The sequence below is a fragment of the Zea mays genome, chromosome 4 (genome assembly GCF_902167145.1).
Source record: "Zea mays cultivar B73 chromosome 4, Zm-B73-REFERENCE-NAM-5.0, whole genome shotgun sequence".
Lineage (NCBI taxonomy): Eukaryota > Viridiplantae > Streptophyta > Magnoliopsida > Poales > Poaceae > Zea > Zea mays.
Window position 1 is genome coordinate 168,277,002 of NC_050099.1, and position 21,315 is coordinate 168,298,316.

At 44.4% G+C, this 21,315-nt stretch overlaps 2 protein-coding genes across 4 annotated transcripts; one reads left to right on the forward strand and one right to left on the reverse strand.

Moving 5' to 3' along the window:
• Positions 1 to 1,543: 1,543 nt before the first annotated feature.
• LOC100272989 (putative calcium-dependent lipid-binding (CaLB domain) family protein) lies at positions 1,544 to 7,246 on the forward strand. Of its 2 annotated transcripts, XM_008678565.3 has the most exons (9): positions 1,544 to 1,773; positions 2,849 to 2,949; positions 3,282 to 3,366; positions 3,670 to 3,745; positions 3,916 to 4,079; positions 4,159 to 4,288; positions 4,460 to 4,576; positions 4,663 to 4,758; positions 5,282 to 7,246. In XM_008678565.3, exons 2-9 carry the CDS (start codon positions 2,898 to 2,900, stop codon positions 5,558 to 5,560), a joined length of 999 nt encoding a protein of 332 aa, XP_008676787.1. In that variant the 5' UTR covers positions 1,544 to 1,773; positions 2,849 to 2,897; the 3' UTR covers positions 5,561 to 7,246. The 2 variants fall into 2 exon arrangements, with proteins under 2 accessions (XP_008676787.1, NP_001140912.1); NM_001147440.1 differs by lacking the exon at positions 4,663 to 4,758 and having other exon boundaries at positions 1,565 to 1,773; positions 5,282 to 5,745.
• LOC100381648 (Transmembrane 9 superfamily member 12) lies at positions 7,104 to 10,398 on the reverse strand. Of its 2 annotated transcripts, none has more exons than XM_020551630.2 (2): positions 9,919 to 10,398; positions 7,104 to 9,456 (listed from the first exon to the last, which is right to left on the reverse strand). In XM_020551630.2, exon 2 carries the CDS (start codon positions 9,410 to 9,412, stop codon positions 7,442 to 7,444), a length of 1,971 nt encoding a protein of 656 aa, XP_020407219.1. In that variant the 5' UTR covers positions 9,413 to 9,456; positions 9,919 to 10,398; the 3' UTR covers positions 7,104 to 7,441. The 2 variants fall into 2 exon arrangements, with proteins under 2 accessions (XP_020407219.1, NP_001167934.1); NM_001174463.1 differs by having other exon boundaries at positions 7,108 to 9,456; positions 10,034 to 10,230.
• Between the last annotated feature and the right edge of the window lie 10,917 nt (positions 10,399 to 21,315).

The window sequence follows — 21,315 nt, forward strand, 5'->3', positions numbered from 1 at the left end:
TGGTGGTTGGGGCACTAGCGGTGCATCCAAACAAACATTATCTATGCTAAGCTAGGATAAACTGGGCAATGAAACAAACATGCCACTTTGTGGCTTAGAAACCTAGTTGTGCATACTTCGGCCTCGCTGGTCCTGATGGGCCACTGTGGTCCAAACAACCAAACATGTCCTAAAAGCCTTTGGGTTGCTGCTATAGTTTCAATTGGACTTCTAGATTTTGGATGGAACTCAACGGGATTTGCTACTACCTGCCAAGTCAGAAGCCAAGCAAACGGAAGTTCATTATGCATGCAAAGGAGGAGACTTTCTCTCGTGCATTATTTTTCTTACTAGTCATGCATGCAACAACAGTGCATTAGTTGATATATTCTTTGTCAAGAAATTGATTAATGTTCTTCTGACATATAGAGCATATTTGGTTCACTGTATCACTTGTCACAGTTTGTCACGCCTAATATTAGGTAGGTTTAACATGCTTAGACGTATGTTTGGTTTGCAGTTACAATTGTGGCAAGATTTTTCTCCTGCTACGTAGGTCCCAATCATCAATGATTTATAAAACGTGTGGTAAGATTTCCTTAGCCACACTAAGATGTGGCGAAGAATTTAAACGTCTAACCTTAGGTAAGTGTGTCAGAAAATATATGACATTTTTAACATCTTAGAGCATCTCCAGTTTTTTTGTAAAAAAAAATCTCCTTAAAGACATATATGAGGAGTTGCTAAAAATGTGTGTTCTCCAGTAATTATCTATTTTTAGCTGCCAAATATATCAAAGTATGACAACTAGAAACTCCTCTCGCTCTCATGTTCTAGAAAGGTTTATGTTCTTCCCATCAAATATGATATTGTTATTGCAATGGTTCTATAATCTACGTATAAAACAGGCACAAATCTTTATGATTCATCGATTTCAAATATTACCTAAATTGCAAACCGAAGAAACAAAAAGTGTAACACGCAACAAAATTCTTTTCCACCTAGTAGCCCGAAGTTTATTAATAAAAAATAAAAGAGAATAAAACAGAACTCATAGAATACTAATTTTGCACGAAAAAGTGTTGTGAGAAGTCTCTCTCGGGTTGCCAAATGTGGAGACAAGAAAGGATAAAATATCATCTTCTTAAATTTAACAACACCATTTAGGTTACTATTGGAGACGTATTTTTTCTAATAACGTATTAAACCGAGATTTAGGAACATTTTTACATAACGGTGGAGATGCTCTTAGGTTTACAACCAAACATGTCCATAAAAAAAGAAGGCTTTAAAATAACAAAGAATATTCAGTGCAACTATTTCTAGAGTATTAAAAAAAGCTAAACCAAACAGACCGCACTAAGCACAGTATCACTTCTTATGCTACATGAACATTTTATGTACTTGGCACTCTAATTATGCTATAAACAATATCTAGTGAAACTATTCTTGTTAAGGAGTGTTAGTTTTTTATAATAAAAAAATATCCCCACCCCACCCACGTCCCACCCGACGCCATGAGCGACCTATATGAGACAGCGAGCGAATCCACAGCCACCATGTCACCAAGGTTGCAGGTTGGCTACAGAAATAGGAGAAGAATAGTATGTGAGCCCCATATAATCCTCCCCACGTCGTCGTGCTCGTTTTGCGCGTCAACCAGCCCGCCCCCCAACCCCACCCAGCGCGACGAAGCCGGGGGGCGATCGCTCCAGCGCCGCCGCGCCAGCGACCTCACCCCCCGGGAGCCGCCGGCGGTACCCCCCTCCCTATCACGCCTCATCGAATCCTCAGGTTCGTTGGTTTCTTTTTTTTTTTCTTCCGACATTTCTACCGCGCGGATCCTCTAAGTCGGTCGCTTTCAAGCGCTGATGCGGTCACCGTCACATCCTTGATCCGCTTGGTGGGGGGGAGTGTGGATGCGATTCGATTTATGTGAGCGCGTTTGATTTCGCTGGGCCTCGGGTGATTGTTTGACACCTCGATTGGTCCCTACTGCAGAGTTTGAATTATGTAGCCATTTCATGCGATTTCCTGTCGCTGTCGGAACTCAACCATCAGCACACGCTGTTGGAATGGAATATAGGTTGATTCGCATCGGAAGTCTGGGACAATCGATTAACACCCGAGCTCTTATTCTATGGAATATAGGGTGGTTCACGCTTTGGATGAAATCGAGATACTGGTCAGATATAAATAGCTACCAATGGATTTCCATACGCACGACCCCCCTCACGCGATCACCACCAGTTGTTCATGCTATATATTTCAGTTTGTAATCCTGCCTGATCCAGGCCGATTTCTTTTCGCCATGCTTCAGAACACATGGGCATGTTCGTAAGTTCGTTTATGGTTGGTTGATCACCTTCTTTGGGGTATTGCGGTGGCAGAGGCAAGGGAGGGCTATTAGTTCTTGTTCTGCCCTTGTAGTTGTGTACATCGTGTGATTGCAGAGCTTATAAATGTGAGAGGAGCCAACCACACATAATTAGCATGATGATGGGTTCTTTAAGTTCGTTTCAGTTTTGTCTAGGTGATAAATATGAAAAGAAATTTTACGACGGGCTAATCCTGCGAGCTTGATATCCAGGAATCACAAATATGTTCCAGCTCCAACATCAATTCTTTTGTACGCTTCATTTTTCAACAACCAGACTTCAAGTTATATTTGGCTTGATATTCGCTGGGCTAGTGAAACCTCATCTGTAGTGAGGGACCAGCAGCTGTATAGTGATTCCTGTATACATTGGAGCTATGTTCTTATAAAATAAAAAGCTTCAGATTTTGTTCTCTTATTTGACATGCCGGTTCGTTTCATCATGATAAGAAAATGATCCTCGACTCCTGCTAATCCCTGTGTTGTCTGCAGATCTAAGTTTTTTTTGGTTTTGTGAGTTATCCAAAGTTGGACCGCAAAGATGAGTACTGCTAATCACTATCAGCACATCAAGTCAACCAAGCCTGTTGTAGGTACATAAGATATTCTTTGATAACACGGTATATGTTATATACCATGTGCCATGCTTGATGTTTCTGTTCTGTAACACGCATACATCGGTGCTAATGATGACATGAGTACATGACAATACAATAACAGTCATAACTCAATAAATAAACAAATTTATGGCATGAACTTCACTGTATTCTTGAATATGATATAAGAGTGTATCTTGTGCCATAGCTTGGTTTGTCAATATTGCGTTATTCAACTCCACAAATAGCAGCAAGTGAATCTTTGGTTCCTTTTATTTTCTGTCACATGCAGTTTTTTTTTTGCTGAATTCTTGTAAATCGTTTGGTAGGCAAAGCAAGAAAATTGAAGGATCTCATGATAAAAAGTGATAATAGGATATGCGCTGACTGTGGTGCACCTGATCCCAAATGGGCGTAAGTGAAGTCATTGTTTCTCATTAAACTTTTATTATTATGTTTACCATTTCAGAAGATAGCTACTTGTGTGACTTCTCTACAGAAAGATCCTTCCTTAGTTGATAAACTAGATCATCAATTTCTTTTATGTGAAGACAGAATGCAATGGAGCGTGCACGTGCACACACAGAGCTTTGCTGCTATATCCATGCCATTGATTACATATTTTATTTTTCGTCTCATTATGCACAGTACTTTATTTTATTTTTTCGTCTCATTATACATAATTTGTAAAAGGTATTTGCTTTTTGTGCATTTCAGATCTACTAATATTGGAGTGTTTCTTTGCTTAAAATGTGGAGATGTTCATAGGGCACTTGGACCTGACATTTCAAAGGTTATTTGGACATGAAAAACTTCCTTTTACAATTCTTTTCATTGCAGTGTACATATATGTCAATGCATCTTCAAACTAATCAGCATTTTCAGTAGCCGTATGATATGTAGTCTGTCATAGTTCATGCTTACACTCCTTACTCATTTCATGCTTCCACCGTTCTCCATCAGGTTTTATCTGTAACTTTGGATGATTGGTCTGACAGTGATATCGACTCCATGGTTGAGGTTGGTGGAAACTCATATGCAAATTCAATTTATGAGGCTTTTCTTCCAAAAGATCACCCAAAACCCAAACCAGATTCAACGATGGAATATAGGACGAAATTTATAAGGTCTACTAACTGTTCCATTCCGTACTCTGTAATGTCGCCAATATTTCCTATATAATAACCCCTTACTTTTTTTATACAGAGCTAAGTATGAGACACAAGATTTTTTGAAGCCAAGTTTGCGCATTTCATCAAGATCATCTTTTAAATCTACCAATTCTGTGAAGAGTGTAGATAGCAATTTCTCTAGCACTTCAAGGAAGGATATCTCTGTAAGTTGTGCTGAGAAATAGATGTTACATTTTTTTATATGTATCTCCTAGAAAGAAGCTGACATGATTTCTGCATAGCAATTGCATGTCTGTGATGGAGCATGTTCATTGAAATTTTGTATGGTTGTAGTGATTTCGTCAATCTACCTTACCCTTACAAATTTATTACAGGAAGATACAAGAGAATTTGTTGGAGAGCTGAATATTACAGTCGTGAAAGGTACTAACTTGGCCGTTAGAGACATGCTAACAAGTGATCCATATGTTGTTTTAACACTCGGAGGGCAGGTATGTTTATATACATAAAACATTTTATTTGTCAATTGTCATTCTAGTTTTGCTCTAAAACAATCAACGATCGCTCCTAACTGCAGAAAGCTCAATCGACAGTTAAAAAAAGTGATCTTAATCCGGTATGGAATGAAATGCTTAAGATTTCTGTTCCTCGAAATTACGGACCTCTAAAACTTGTAAGTTTTTATCATTAGAACCTTTAAATTAATTTCTTTATATCCAAAGGATTCTAGTTCAAAGAAGAGTATAATATGCTAAGTGTCATGAATTATGGCAAAGTTCTTAGGGTGTTTCCTTGAATTCAGTCACATAATACTCCCTACATCCCAAAATAACTGTGCATCTCACTTTTCTGGAAGTCAAACTTATTAAAGATTAACTAAATCTGTTTAAAATATTTTTAACATCTTTATCTTCTAATATATTTATTACGAAATTAATCTAACCATACTTAGTGTACATCATAAGTATTAGTATATTTATGTATATATTTAGTCAAATTTTAAAAAGTTTGTCAAAGGAGTGCACAGTTATTTTGGGGTGGAGGGAGTAACAGACTAACTGGTAGTATGGAATGACTCAAACACTTAAACATACACATAATGCTTCAAGAAAAGGGCAGTGTGATGAGAAAGTAGCGAAGACAAAAGCTGCTGGCCAATGCGACATGAAAGTAATACACATAATTTCAATGTCCAGGAAGTGTATGACCATGATACGTTCTCAGCCGATGATATCATGGGTGAAGCAGAGATAGATCTCCAACCAATGATCACAGCCGCCATGGCCTTTGGAGATACTTCACGTCTTGGTGACATGCAAATTGGGCGGTGGTTCACGACCAAAGACAACGCCCTGATGAAAGATAGCACAGTGAATGTCGTTGCAGGCAAGGTAAAACAGGAGGTGCACTTAAAGCTGCAGAACGTAGAATCTGGTGAGCTGGAGTTAGAGCTAGAATGGGTTCCGATCCTCTAGACTATGATAACTCCCCTGATCCTTTTGTCTAAAAAACTATCCTCAAGATGCATCAAAATTTTCAAGCTGTCCACTTTGATGATCTTGGACATTTTTGCTGGATGGCTTGAATTTGTTAAAAAAATGTCATTGTTAAATATCCTGGTGTAACTGTCAGCTATAATCACAGCCTTTCATTTTCCCCCCTTTGGTTGTCATGCCTTGTAACTACTCGCCGTCTCTTGATTGTTGTTGTATTGTCCCATTGAAAGGACATGTGTATTATAAGAGATGGGCAATTATAGCTAGTGAACTCTTTATGCTGATTCCTTTTTGGCGCGCGCTGCAGTAGCTATCGTGTTATTGGTTTTCCCGGAGCTTTCTCTAGCCGTGTCTTGTCCGCTCAGCTTTGTCGTTGGAGATGCTGCTGCACCGGTTTCTGAAAAGTGACATTTTGCTGACACTTTATTCTTACCATTCATCGATAATACTTGTATGGTATGTAAAATAATACTCGTTCCGTTCTTTTTTATTTGTCGTCATTTAGTTTAAAAATAAAGACGACAAATATTCGAGAACGGAGGTTGTATAACGCATTGTGTGGAACATGTTGCTTCAGTTTCATCAGGAAAAAAAAGTCGTTGCAATCTGATGCTCCCTGTGGCGGAACACGTTGCGTGAATCAGGTCACGAACGCAGTTCGTCGTGTTTGCTTCGCACCGATGCGACGAATGCCTCGGTGGCGAAAGACCCGGGACCTAAACGCCATTTTGGTGGTCTCGCACTCCGGGCTCAAGCGGCGGCGACACCCATTTTAGTCCCTGAAACTGAAACCCGCCTGCACCCAAACTACAAGCATTAGCCGCCTGCACAATTTTCTGCACGAGCTGCGCTGCCAACTAGCTTTGTCCACCAAAGATCCTCGCATTCCTATTGTCCTATCCAATGTGATGTCCAGTGCACACCTATGTGCAGCCCTCTCTTCAGTTCAATGTAACTCATGTCCAATTCATTACCGGACACGTCTGGTGCTGTTGTGCAACCAATTATTTCGTTTCTTTGTGTTTTTAGATCTTCAATAAGTATTTTTAAAGTATTGTTTGAGCTGTTGATCTTATCCATTATCATTTTGCCTTTGTTCAAGCCCACGTTGCAACTTTTAAACTATAACCAAAAACACTAGCAGGCATTGATAGTTCAACTGGTTATGTTAATTATCAAACACCAAAACTCATTTGTTAAATAGACCTTGGTCCATTTTCTTACAGTATTTATCAAACATCAGTAAAATGTCTGTAACTATGGCATGCATATTTGAGCAATAGACACTTAGAAGTTGTGAGTCAGAACCATCATCAGAAAATTGTAGCAGCTACCAACAGCTCCACAATTCAACATCAGAGTCATGTGAAATTTGACTATTTCAGTAGCATGTATATCAATTGACTAAATAGTCAGCAAGATTTCACTTCGTAAAAGAATCAGCCGTATTGGTGTTACTATTAACGAACAGCGAGCATCACAGCTAATGTGGCACCCATGTTACAATATAACCTTCCCAGAATAGTAACGAACTGTAAATGAATAGCTTCATTTTCATATTGAATAGATCTCAAGTGTTCCAAAACCAAAGGCTGCTCACAAATGCCCAGAGCAAGCAAAACTGAATGGTATTACAAAGTGCAATAAACATAGCTGAAGAACTTACAATCATTCCTAAGAATTAAGTTTCAACTTGAGTGACTGTGCTGCGCTAAATGATTGAATTAATCATGACCAAAAGCCATGGGCGTTGCCATGTATCCATTTTTTCCATTTGATTTATTGTGTAGTATTTCTAAGAGGGTAACTATTACCATGATCAGATGACTCTATTGCAGAAAGAGGCAGCGGGGCACACCTCTAATCAATCTTAACAGACGAGAAGAGGTAGTGGACGAAGTAGAAGGAGAGCAGGAAACCAATGGCGCCAGTGGAGAGCATGATTGCAAGGGCCATGATCAGGGAATAGCCAAGGTAGAGTGTGGCAGAAACTGGTCCGCTCAGGCTCCTGAGATCGAACACCAGGTAGTTAATAGAGTAGAGGAACACATAGAATGCGACAGAGCCAGAAGCAAAGAAGGCCTTCCACCACCATTTCCAGTCCTCCACGCAAAGGTGCATGTAGGTCAGGACCAGAGAAACCTCACCACAGACTATGACCAGCAGGAAGAGGACAATGAACAGGAAGCCAAAGACATAGTAGAACCTTCCCAACCAAATGCTGGAAAGGATGAAGAAGAGCTCAATGAAGAGAGTACCAAATGGCAATGTTCCCGCACCGAGCACAAGCAACCATGAGGGGAACTTGCGCTCAGGGATCTCTCGTGGGATCTGGTTGGTTCGGACAGGGTAGTCGATGCTTGCAGCACGTGTGCCTAGCAAGCCTCCAATAAGTGTGAGTGGCACAGAGATGCAGAACCACAGGGCCAGGAGGGTGAAGAACAGTGAGATGGGTAGAGCTCCAGTGCTCTTCTTGCCCCACAGAATGGAGTTAAGCACAGTGAGGATGATGAACACAATCCCAGGGAAGAAGCATGCAGTCAGCCAAGCAACAGATTTCCACCCTTCCGAGGTTCCCTTGATAGTCCTCCAGACACGGACACCAACGTATCCGGCAATGATACCAAGGAAGAGGTAGAGAATGATCATTCCGGTCAGGAGCATTCCCCTGGAAGCAGGTGAGAGAAATCCCAGGGCAGCAAACACAATTGTAACAACTGCCATACCAGTGATCTGGATACCATCAGCGACCATAACGCACAGCAACTTTGGAAAGCTGGGCTCTCTGAAGACATCCCCAACAACAAGTTTCCATCCTGAGAGCTCCTCGTTCATCTGAGCTTGTGCCTCCTTGTCCATCTCCTCATACCTTGTCAGGTCCCTTCGAACCGTCCTCAAGAATATGACAAACACGATACCAGCCAGGAAGAAGACAACCATCATCGAGTTCATGATCGAGAACCAGTGGACCTTGGCACCATCCATCTTCAGATACGCATCCCACCTGGACGGCCACTTGATGTTGCTCTTGACATACTCAACCTCATAGGTAAATGTGATCCGCTCATTCTCACGGATCGCCTGAGATTTCTCAAGCTCCAACGGGCAATTCACAGAGTCGACCTTGTCATACATCTTGAGCTTGGACATGGACTCAGGATCACGTCTTACGCTGCAAGGCACGACCTCAAACCCAACAATCTGGAACCCACTCTTGCGATCAGACTCTACCATTGCAACACCATCCTCACTCGTGACCACAACGTCGCCCTGCGCCTGGTACTGATGGACCAAGACTCTGAACTTGAGGTGGTTAATGATATAATCCTCGTTGCTCCCTATCGGGTTGTACCCAACTGGGAACCCAGTCCACTGGATTATCACGCCGTTCTGCTCGGTGAACCGCATGACCGGTAAATTGTCCAGGACCATGTTGACCTGGTACAGATCTCGTGCCCTCCTCTTGAGCAGCTCGGCCTGCTCCTTGGTGAGCGGGTCCGTGGTGCAAAGGAATACTGACTCATTGACATTAACTTGGAAGCGGTATGGAGAGTTGTCGATCTGGTCACCCATGAGGATCTCACCAAGGTTCTCGGCACTCTTCTTGACGCCATCCAGAGGCTTGCAGTATGGCAGGCTGTAGTAGCTGAAGGGCAGCTCGGTCTCGATAGAGGTGAGCGAGTTGACCTTGGCCGAGATCACCTCTCCAGGGGAGTAGGTGTGCATGAAGGTGCCGGGGAGGTAGAAGGCATGGACACGCGGGTGCAGGCTCAAGAGCAGCACGAGCACGCACGCCGAGATCCATGAGCATGGCAACATCTTGGCGACCATTGCAGTGACAGGTCTTGTGACCGCTCAATCAAGAACCTCAGAACCTGCAAAAAAAAATCATAGAATAATAAATCAATTCGATTCTTAAGATTGCCTCTCTCTCTCTCTCTCTTTTCCCCTTCCAGTCTCCGTTTTCCCGTGGAGATATCAAGATATACGGGATAATAAAAAAGATAAAACTCCAGGATTAAATTAACATGTGGCATAGGTTCGGTAGAACCCAGAAGCCAGAAACTTCTGAAAATAAACTGCTATAACAGAAAAAAAAGGGGGGAAGACATGTTGCTCCACCGCATGAATAATGGCGGAGACAACGTCAATTCAAACGGAGTGGATCTAAACGCAGCAAACGAATCCAGCTTTGTGGATCGGGAGCACATCCATGCCAGAATCAAGTACTCGTCGTGTTCAGGGCGCAGGAACCACAACAAAGAAAGTAAGAAACGATCCTGCGGAACAAAACGGGCATGCATCTAGTCTAGGCAAACCAGTGCTCCCTCCCTTACCAACGGATGAAGAAATGAAATCCCAAGCCCTAGTGACAGACACGCCTGGATCTGTGGCCGAGGAGTGGGTTAAGGAGTGACGAGCGCGGAGATCAGGGGAGGGGAGGGAACTGACCTCAGATCTAGATCGCTGCCGAGACGACGCCGGGCGAGGTCAAAACATGGGCGCGCGCGCGCCCCCCTCTTTCTTCCCGCTCGCTCGCTCCCTCCCTCCTCGAGATCGCGGCCGAAGAAGTAAACGCTTCGCCGGCGGAACCGAGAACCCGCCAAATTTTATACCCGCCTTCCTCCGCCCTTCGGCCCTCTTCCTTGGTGACGATACTACTGCTGCCTCGGTCGATACATTTTGGGAGATTTGTGTAAATAGTTTCGTTAGGTCGTGGGCCATTTTTCGTCGGTGCGTGCGTCGGTCGCTGGTCCACGTTTGGGATCCGTGCTTCCTATTGGGTCTCCACTCTCTAGCCCACCACGTGGTTCGTTTGACCAAGGCGGGGGTTCGGCCTTCGTCGGCGTGTTGGTGGGGAGCCTAACCAGCGTACTACCAGGAGAATCATCCAGGACGTGGGGCCATTCAGGACGGGACCGTGTTTGCTTTGCAGATCCGTCGGTTGGTCCTTTTTTTTTTTTGGTGAGACTTATGTTTTGGTAGGAGAGTAGGAGACGGTAGACTATACAGGCCATCCATCTCCGGTACGCGTAGCACTGGAGATTATACTGTTTGTATAGTAGGACAGGGAGTCTACTGGAGATAGTCACCGTATTAGAGCAGAAATGTACACGTTGGAATGATTAAATTTAGCTGGTTAATCACGTGGTATCAGTGGGGCTGCCAACGAATTTGATGGTATCGTATCGTCGTTGCCCAGTCCGGAGGCTGTGAGCGCAGACGGCATGAGTCCCACGGTCTCCATCACATCACACACCATGCATGGATCATGCATGGCCATGGATGCAGCACGCCCCTTCCGTGGTTGTGTTGTCTGTTGTAGAAATGTAGACAGATCAGGTGCTGCGAGGGACAGATGCGTCCTTTTTTTAATTATTATTATTTTCTCCACTGGTCCAGCCAGCCTGCCATCAGGCATCAACGCAAACGCTGCCTCCAACCTGCCGCCGCGACCGCGACGCCTTACTCGATCGGCGGCCACCGCTCCAGCAAAAGGAAAAGGAGCGGCATGGCTTCACGATCACACACCCTCCGCTGATCCGCTCCGCTCATTAAGATCTCGAGGGAATAGGCCGCGGTTGCTTAACAAGCAAAAAGCACGTTTGGTAGAAAAAAAAAAAGAGGGGGGTGGAGTGGGGACAAGAGCAGCACCCGCCGTCCGAATACCTGAGGAAAACAAAAAAAAAAGTTGGAGTAAACAAGGAGCGAAAACCATCGCAGTTTGCATCAGCAAGAAATTAAAGGAGAGGGTCACGTTGCTTAGGGAGGACACAACACAACAGCTTGGGCTGGGAGTACCTTTCACATGAACAGCCAGGTCACGTCTGTCAAAAAAAAAATCGATAGCACTCGCACATCGAAGGCAAAAGACGCGGGCACACGCCGACCGGAACTGCCGCATGCATTAGAGAAGACCTACAGGTATAATATGGTGGCAGTTCATGTGAAAGAACCACCGTAGCAGTCAGTCACCATCAGCGTTAGGTCTCTGGCACGTCATGTCTGTTTGGCCGTTACGAGCTGGAGGCTGAGGAGAACAGCGCAACGCCCCCAGGCCCAAGGTTACAACCATTTCAGCAACAACAAAAAAGAAAAAGGAAAGGAAAAGGAAATGCAGCAGCCAAGAATGAGACTTCCTTCCAGAAACGAAGAAAAAAAAAGGCGTGGCGTAGGGGTTGGCACGCACATGTCTTCCGTCAGGCTAGCAAGCATAACCAATAATCACTGAGCAATAAAGCTAACTCCGAAACGACGTTTTAGCTGCCATTCAAGAACGATGAGGGTGCACGACAGAGGAAGAGCTTATTAAGTTGCCTAACGTACGATGGATCTGACAGGTAATCCATGAGCACACGGGGCCCAACCGTAGTAGCACCGAAACATTTGAGCACCGAAAAAATTGCGACATGTATGTTCAACTGACAGAACGCAGGTCCTCGGGATGACATGGGTGAGTGAGAGTTGAATAGCTCCAGTCACACAGCTAAAGCATAAACAATACTACTAGTAAGCAATTACGAGTAACTAGTCGGTTGCCTCTGCGTTGCAACGGCTTACAACAATACCTATGTAAACTATCTATCAAAAAAAATTCCAAGATCTTTTATTGATTGTCTCTGCTCTCTGTATAATATATATTTTTGATTTGGTTAACTGATGTTATTGTTTGCTCCATGCAAATATGTCTTGGTACAACACGACCAATAAAGTGAGCGATTAGAAGAAAGTTCACAACGATTGACTGAATGAACAGAGATTATAAAATGACATAATTTCATCATACAGACAGAGACCAAATAAGAGAAAATTTGTGAAATCAAGTTTATAAAATAAGTCCCATGAAATCAAACTTATAAAAAAAGATAGATCAAAATATGAAGTGATTGCTAAAGTCAGGCATCAATAAAAACTGTATGTGCTCCATATAAATTACGCTACTTCGTAGTAATTACTAACGTTTAAAACCAACAAATAACCTTTAATTTTTGTTGTTAGTGTGACAAATTATTGTTGCTTCATCCAATTCAGCAACCTCAAACACCGTGTAGTCCATTGCGCCAATGTGGTCTCAGAAACGACCTAATGCTTGCAAGAGCAAAGAACGTCGTGTCGTGCTTGGGCTGTAGCCTCGGCCCGTAGTGCTGGCCCTACCCGATACGATTATTTTTTTATTTTACCAAAACGTATATACCTATATACAATTTATATTCAATATTAAAAACATTTTAGCGTGATGTTCTACTGGTTAGACAATTTCACCTAATGTCTCCCGCCCTCTGCACCGTTTTTTAACATTCTACGCTGATTTAATTAAATGGATCGATGGCCCATCAACAGTTAGCATGCCGGCATGACGTGCATGTGCCATAGTTGTGGCCCGCGTGCATCTAGCCCATGTCGGGCATCGTTACGCTGATTTAACTAAATGGATCGACGGGCTAACGGGCTGGCCCGACCCAGTTAGCAGGCCGACATGATATGTCTGTGCTATAGTTGTGACCCGCGTGCATCTAGTCCGTATGACATCGCGGATTAATTTGAAATAGCTGTCAGAGTTGACGACCTTCACATCATAGCCCCGCGTCAAGTGGGTTTGTAGTACACAGCTAGATACTGAGATTCATTGACATTTACACGGAATAAACGGTACGGAGAATTATCTATTTGGTCACCCATCACAAGCTCGCTCAGCACTCTTCTATCTTAACCCCCATCTTTAGGACGGCAATATGGAAAGTTGTAGTAACCTGAAGGGCAGTTCTGTCTCAATGGAAGTGAGCGACTTCACCTTCGCCCCTATTACTTCACCTTGCCGATATGTGTGCATGTAAACTACTACCTGGCAAGTAGAATGACTCGCAAGGTGTTGCGAATGCTAGAAACGCCACTAATAAAGCAGAGAATACCAAGTCTTCAACCATGATAAATAGTTCATGGCAAACTTTGTCTGAGCTTCTCAGGTTGTAGGGTTGATGTTGCTGGGCAAGGGCACGCCGCCTGGGTGCTGTTTCAGGGGGTGCCGTGGTGAAGAGGATGAGAGAAGGGATTAAGGGAAGTTGGAAGTAAATACTCTTTATTACTTCTTGCTTAACTATTGATAATATGGGTTGATGTTGCTTAACCATCCTTAGCCCTTTTATTGTAGCCCTTTCCAGTCATAACATCTCTCCTCGCCTCCAAAAACAGCTTTGTTGGGAATAGTCTCACATTGTGTGGTGAGGATGGAAAAGCATGGTTTATATGGTTGAGGGTGCAACCCCCTAACAGGCTAGCTTTTAGGGGGAGTGTTGGCCCAAGAGACCTAAAGCTCACTGCTATACGTGCGGACGCGTGTGTCGCGGCCCGACAGCCTAGGTGAGCGCGTCGTGTGTGCGGGCGTCCCCAACGGACACGCCATGTGTCAGTGGTCCGGTTCCAACAATTGGTATCAGAGCCAGGTTGGCCCAGTATATTCTCAGACAAATCTTGGATCACAATGTGTGAGGGGGAGATTGTTGGGAATAGTCTCACATTGTGTGGTGAGGATGGAAAAACATGGTTTATATGGTTGAGGCTGCAACCCCCTAACAGACTAGCTTTTAGGGGGAGTGTTGGCCCAAGAGACCTAATGTCACACCCGGGTTTCAGGGGTCCAAAGCCCGGGCGCGAACATAATCACCAGGTGTGCTGGGACCAAGTCTCACACATATGATGAATCATGGCACATGATCGAATGTCACATCTTTACTACATAACAGGAGTTCTATACAAAAATAAATAAATAATTACATTATAAGGAGACAACGGTCCAGCAACCCAAAGTTGACTGGGAGACGACGACCTAGACCTCTCACGAACTCGCCACAACATCCTCCATGCGCCTCATCCTGCGGTACCTGTTCTTGACCTGTGGGGGGTGTGAGACAGCAAGAGTGAGCTCACATACGTTCATCGCTCAACAAGTTGTGGGGAATAATGTGAATGAACTCGCCAAAGGTGGGAGTTCATGTGAAGTGTAAGGCTTACCAAAGAGGATGGTTAGAGTTGAGCATTGCTTTTAAAGTTGGTCAAAATTTTATTAGCAATTACTAATTATAAGTAAATACTAAACCCAATTAAGTAGTAGAACAAAAGTAACAACATCACCTGCGATGCAATGCATATGACAAATTGAATTTAGTTCCATAAATTAATCATGTGAGGGTCCGAGCTGCTCATGACCGTGAGCACGTCTAGTATACCAGTTTTACACTCTGCAGAGGTTGCTCATCTTTACCCACAAGTCATGTTACCCATCTGCCAAGGGATCGCGACTTCCCATACACCTCTACCGAGGAGGCGAGGCAGGGTAACACTACGAGGCCTTTACAAAGTTCCACTAGCTTCAGAAAACCCGCTACAGTTTATAGGAAGCTCCAATGCAGGGATCCCTCGCATGATCGTCATCGCAGCAAAATCATCCCAAGGACCTCCCTACACTGACCACTCCCCTACTGCCCTTGCCCCTTTCGGGTAAGGTAGTCTTCCACTAGCTTTCCTAATTATTCAGCCAAGGACGTCCCATTAAACCCTTGTGGTAGCATTGTTTTCCCGGGTGGTCGCTCCATGTTCCAATTAACATAATGATCTTATCATGAACAGTAATAATAAATAGATAATAAAAGTGTGATCATGAATAATGTATCTTCATACCCAAAACCACATAAAGCACTAGCAAGTACTACCCAAAAAGTTCAGTGGTAAACAAGGTATAAAGATAGACAAACTAGGGTAACCTATTAGGTCCCATCAAAATTAACCTATGCATATCATTATGATTAATTAGAACATGAGTGGGTAAAAAGAAGTGATCAAGGGCACAACTTGCCTGACACTTGAGATTCCAGGTACCAACTTGCTCTTCAGATGACACGTGTCCTCACTGCTAAACGTAGCAATACAGACAAACATGTATAGACAAAATTAACATCACACCAAACATAATATTAAACTGCGTATTAATAATCTACGTGTCGTAACGAGATCGTAGAAACAAGAACCACTAAATTCGAAGCTACGGTTACCGAGTTATGAATTTCCGAAGATCCACGTGGTTAAATATAGAATAGACTAACTGCAACATTTTAACCTATTTTTCATGACAAAACAAAGTTACCAGATGATAATAAATATTATTGTGAGACTAATGCAACTAGAATGGATTAAAACGGAATTACGGATATTGAGTTATGAATTTCTGAAATTATTTAGCACCTAGAATAGATTGATTTAATTGAGCAATCTTAATTCAAGTTTCATGGTTAAACAAAGGTACTAGGTGATAAACAATATTAAAACAAAATTAATGCAACTGGAACGGATCAATTTAGAGTTAAAACAAGTTAAATATGGATTAAACAAGTTTATGGAATTGTTTTTGTACTAAGAATCATTTTAAAATGTTATTTCTCTATTTCCTAACAGCCCATGTACTGTGGACACAATATCCAAAGAAGTCAGGGTCTAAACTGCGAAATACAGGACCTATATGCAATTAATTTTGAACTGGCGTGGATGGCGGGTTGAATAATAGAAACTAGAGGGTCTATTTAATAATTTGCGCACGGTTGAAGGGGTATCGGCACACGCTGGCCGTTGGATCAGCGATCAATGGCGCAGATCAAATTGAGTCTTCATTAACGTGGTATGGACTGGCAGCCCTTGGATCAGGATCAACGGCTAATGTTTAACGAAAGGGCCTGTCTGTTGTACACCGTCCGATCAGGGCACGATGGTCAGGATCGGACGAGCAAAGCGCTATAGCACAAACGGATCCTGGCCACCGGATCCACGATCAACGACAGTCACCCTCCCCTCACCTCACCCACACCGCACTATCCCCAAGCGGCGGCACAATACAGGGCCACGGCAGTGGCCATCGCCGGCCAATCCCAATTCACGATCCCGAGCGCCGTGCTTCAATCCGAAGGGCAATACATGAAAAAGGGACGCCAGCTAACCGTATGGGAAACTTCTCACCTCGACTCTGGCAGCAACGGGACTTGGCGACGTGGAGGAGCAGCGCGGTGGACCTCTGAAAGCACGGCGAGGAAATTGCGGCTATTCAGAGCATGAACCCTCCCAAGCGATGTTACGGCGGTATTCCGAGCGGCATGATGAGGCCCATGGGTACAATTCTGAAGACCCGCCCTTGCCATTAGCTCAAATCACCCGCAGCGGCATCTCACGATTTCTCTCTTGTGACGGTGACCTTCTACTGAGTGGTGGAGTTACCCAGTGCCAATCGTTCCATGGAGCAGAGGTGGGGAAGGAGGCGCTCGCGTCACAATTTTATAGCTTCAGCGGAGGTCGGTTCGCGGTGGTTGTAACGGAACCCGGTGACTCCGCGCGGAAACAATGGCGGCGACTACGGTGTTCTGGTAGAGAAGATAGGTCCGACACCACGAGCCCACTAGCAGTGATACGAGGGAGAGACTGGAGCGCACGGTGGCGCGCGCAGCCGAGAGGCTGAGCAGTGGCCCCGCAACGTCAGCAAGAGAGGAAATACTCAGGCACAGGGGAGCGACTGACGGTAGTGGCCCACATGTCGGCACTTTTACCTTCGTGGGCCGCGCGGTGAGAGGGATGGGCTGAGGGGGAGGGAATTCAGCCCAGAATCCAGTTTGTCCATTTTCCCTTTTTTTCTTTTTAATTTCTTTTCTAATTCCTAATTCAAATTTAGTTTGCAATTCACACTCAAGGTTTGAGTTCAACTTTTAAATGCACAGTGAAAACTCCAGCATGAGATTCAAGTTATATTTGTAGGTAATATTTTATTCAGTTATTTAGAAATATATATTTCAAATATGAAGTAAACATATTGTTGAGAAATACCATTTTGAATGTAAGTTTAAAGGTTCTCCCATAATTCAACATTTGTTTATTATTATTATTATTTATTAAAATTAAAGGGATATGTTTTATGAAGGATGAAAAACATTTATAGAAGTTATTTTATCTTAAATTATTCGGACATTTTTATAACTTCACAAAATACGATTTTGGGTATTACACCTAAAGCCCGCTGCTATACGTGCGGACGCGTGTGTCGCGGCCCGACAGCCTGGGCGAGTGCGCCGTGTGTGCGGGCGTTCCCAACGGACACGCCATGTGTCGGTGGTCCAGTTCCAACAAGCTTGTCCTCAAGCTGATAATCTGGGTAATCTTTCTTGAACTGCCGCAGAGGTTCCCATGTAGCTTGACTGGTCGCCATGCCTCCCACTGCACGAGTAGGTGCTAGGCTCCTCTGCGTAGGCTGGCTCTCAGAATCTTGTCAGGAACTGGTAACAGACGCCCTTGTGCCATTGGAGGCAATGCTGGAGTTGTTGCTGGAGGAGTCCCATGATATGCCTTCAAAATACCCACATAGAAGACATCATGCAGTCGTGTACCTGCCGGAAGCTGAAGGCGGTAGGCAACTGTCCTGATTCGCTCTAGCACCTGGAACGGGCCTGCATACCTGGTAGCTAGCTTGTTGTTCGCCTTGTCAATCAGGGAGCGCATTGGTCGGTGTAGGAGTCGGAGCCATACCCAAGCACCGATGTCGAATGCTACTTCCCGGTGGTGGCCGTCATACTAGCGCTTGGCATACTGCTTTGCTTGAAGAAGCCTATCCCGAACCTCTGCTAGGAAGTTGTCACGCTCTCTCAGCATGTCATCCATCGCTTGTGTCCGTGCCATCCCTTGCTGGTAAGGGATCAAGGAAGGTGGATCGCGGCCATAGACGAGCTTGAATGGTGTCGTCTGCAGGGCTGTGTGAAATTGAAAGGGAAATGTGCCCTTGGGCCATTTCTAAGTATTTTGGTGATTAAGTGTCCAACACAAATGGTTATGTGTTAAACTATGCCAAATGGTGGACAAAGTGCAAATCAATATAAAGGTATGATTCTAGACTTAGTACATTGGTTTTTGTGTACTAACATATTTGTCTAAGTGCTAGAATCAGAGAAAAGACAATTGGAAAAGACTTGGCTCGAGCAGCCAAGACTCTGCTTAGTCTAGGTGCACCGGACAGTGTTCGGTGCGCCAGGCTGGCGTCGGGTGAACTGCCTGCTCTCGGGTCTCGACGGCGGCGTACGGATATAAATCACCAGACTGTCCGGTGGTGCACCAGACTGTCCGGTGAGTCGGCTGCAGGCGAAATCGCCGCTCTCGGGAATCAAGTCAACAACGTACGGCTAAAATTCACCGGACTGTCCGGTGGTGCACCGGACTGTCCGGTGAGCCAACGGTCGGACGAGCCAACGGTCGGCCGCGCAATCCGCGCGTGACGCGTGGCCAAGCCAACGGTCAGAAGGGGGCACCGGACAGTGTCTGGTGCGCCAACGACTCCAAATCTTCAACGGTCGGCTGCGCCAAAACAGGAAAGAAATCTGCACCGGACAGTGTCCGGTGGTGCACCGGACTGTCCGGTGCACCAGTCGACAGAAGGCAATAATTGCCTTCCTGGATTTCTCTCAACGGCTCCTAACTGCCTCGGGGCTATAAAAGGGACCCCTAGGCGCATGAAGGAGTACACCAAGCATTCTTTGATCATCTCTTAGCACCAAGACATCTCTCTAGCGCATTTGATTCGTTGTGATAGCAATTTGAGCTCCTCTTGAGTTGAGAACTCTGTGTGTGATCTTAGAGCTCAAGTTGTGACTTGTGTGCGTGTGTGTGCTCGTGCTTTGAGGCTTGTGTGTGTTGCTCTTCCCACTCTTACATCTGTGCTTCTTTGTGATCATCTCATTGTAAGGGCGAGAGGCTCCAAGTTGTGGAGATTCCTCGCAAACAGGAAAAAGAAAAGAAAGAAGAACACCGTGGTATTCAAGTTGATCATTGGATCACTTGAAAGGAGTTGAGTGCAACTCTCGTCCATTGGGGCGCCACAACGTGGACTAGGCAAGTATTGTACTTGGCCGAACCACGGGATAAATCCTTGTGTCTCTTGTGATTGTTCTCACTGTGTCAATTGTGGTTCACAAGAGCTCTCCTTAGCCACTTGATTTCATTGTGCTAACACTTAATCAAGTTTGTGGCTTTAAGTTTCATGTTTTTATAGGATCACCTATTCACCCCCCCCTCTAGGTGCTCTCAATTGGTATCAGAGTCGTTCTCTTCACGAAAGGGACTAATCGCCCGAAGAGATGGATCCTAAGGGAAAGGGGATGGTGGTCAACGATAAGGAGAAGGAGTCCATCTTCAACGAGCCGAGGGATGACAAAACCACTGACTCTGGCTCGAGTCAAAAGAAGAAGGACGAGAAGAAGAAGAGGCAGATCAAGAAGATAGTCTACTACGGCAGCGACGAGTCTTCCTCTTCCCAAAAGGACGACGAATACGAGGAGAAAAAGAAAACGGTTAACTCGAACTTTTCTTTCGATTATTCTCGTATTCCGCAAAGTTCCAATGCTCATTTGCTTTCCATTCCACTTGGTAAACCTTCTCACTTTGATGGAGAGGACTACGGATTTTGGAGTCACAAAATGCGTAGTCACTTGTTCTCTCTCCATCCAAGTATATGGGAGATAGTAGAAAATGGAATGCAATTTGATAGTACGGATAGTCCCATATTTATCAATGAACAAATTCACAAAAATGCACAAGCTACTACTGTTCTTTTAGCATCATTGTGCAGGGATGAATATCATAAGGTGAGCGGCTTGGATAACGCCAAGCAGATTTGGGACACCCTCAAGATCTCGCATGAGGGGAACGATGTCACTATGCTCAGCAAGATGGAGTTGGTGGAAGGCGAACTAGGAAGGTTCGCAATGATCAGGGGAGAGGAGCCAACCCAAACGTACAACAGGCTCAAGACTCTAGTCAACAAAATAAGGAGCTACGGAAGCACGAGATGGATGGACCATGACGTCGTCCGGCTTATGCTAAGGTCCTTCACTATCCTTGATCCTCATCTTGTTAACTCTATTCGTGAGAATCCTAGGTACACCAAGATGACCCCGAGGAAATACTCGGAAAGTTTGTAAGCGTGTGAATGATGATCAAGGAGGCGAGATATGTTGATGAGGCGTTAAATGGCCCAATCCACGAGCCTCAAACCATTGCTCTAAAAGCAACAAGTAGCAGGGAGGCGCTACCTAGCAAGGTGGCGCAAGTTGAGGTGGCTGGGCTAAATGAAGATGAAATGGCCCTCATCATCAAGCGCTTCAAGACGGCGCTCAAAGGTCGCAAGGAGCATCCCAACAAGAGCAAGATGAAGGGGAAGCGCTCCTGCTTCAAGTGTGGTAAGGTTGGTCACTTTATTGCTAACTGTCCTGATAATGATAGTGACCAGGATCAAGAAAAGAAGAGGGAAAAGAAGAAGACTTACAAGAAAGCGAAGGGCGAGGCACACCTTGGCAAAGAGTGGGACTCGGATTGCTCTTCATCCGACGATGAAGGACTTGCCGCCTCGGCCTTCAACAAATCATCCCTCTTCCCCAACGAGCATCACACCTGCCTCATGGCAAAGGAAAAGAAGGTATGCACTAGGAATAATACTACATATGCTTCTTCAAGTGATGATGAATCTAGCGACGATGAAATAGACTATGCAAGTTTATTCAAAGGTCTAGATAGAACTAAAATTGATAAAATCAACGAATTAATTGATGCTTTGAATGACAAGAATAGATTGTTAGAAAAGCAAGAGGATCTTTTGTATGAAGAGCATGATAAATTTGTAGATGTCCAAAAATCTCTTGCTTTAGAAGTTAAAAGGAATGAAA

Excerpts from the sequence above, each read along its gene's own strand:
- LOC100381648 (XM_020551630.2), bottom strand. The coding sequence starts at position 9,412 with ATGGTCGCCAAGATGTTGCCATGCTCATGGATCTCGGCGTGCGTGCTC.
- LOC100272989 (XM_008678565.3), top strand. The coding sequence starts at position 2,898 with ATGAGTACTGCTAATCACTATCAGCACATCAAGTCAACCAAGCCTGTT. Across the intron at positions 3,367-3,669 it reads GCACCTGATCCCAAATGGGC|ATCTACTAATATTGGAGTGT; the intron begins GTAAGTGAAGTC and ends TGTGCATTTCAG. Across the intron at positions 4,577-4,662 it reads TTTTAACACTCGGAGGGCAG|AAAGCTCAATCGACAGTTAA; the intron begins GTATGTTTATAT and ends TCCTAACTGCAG.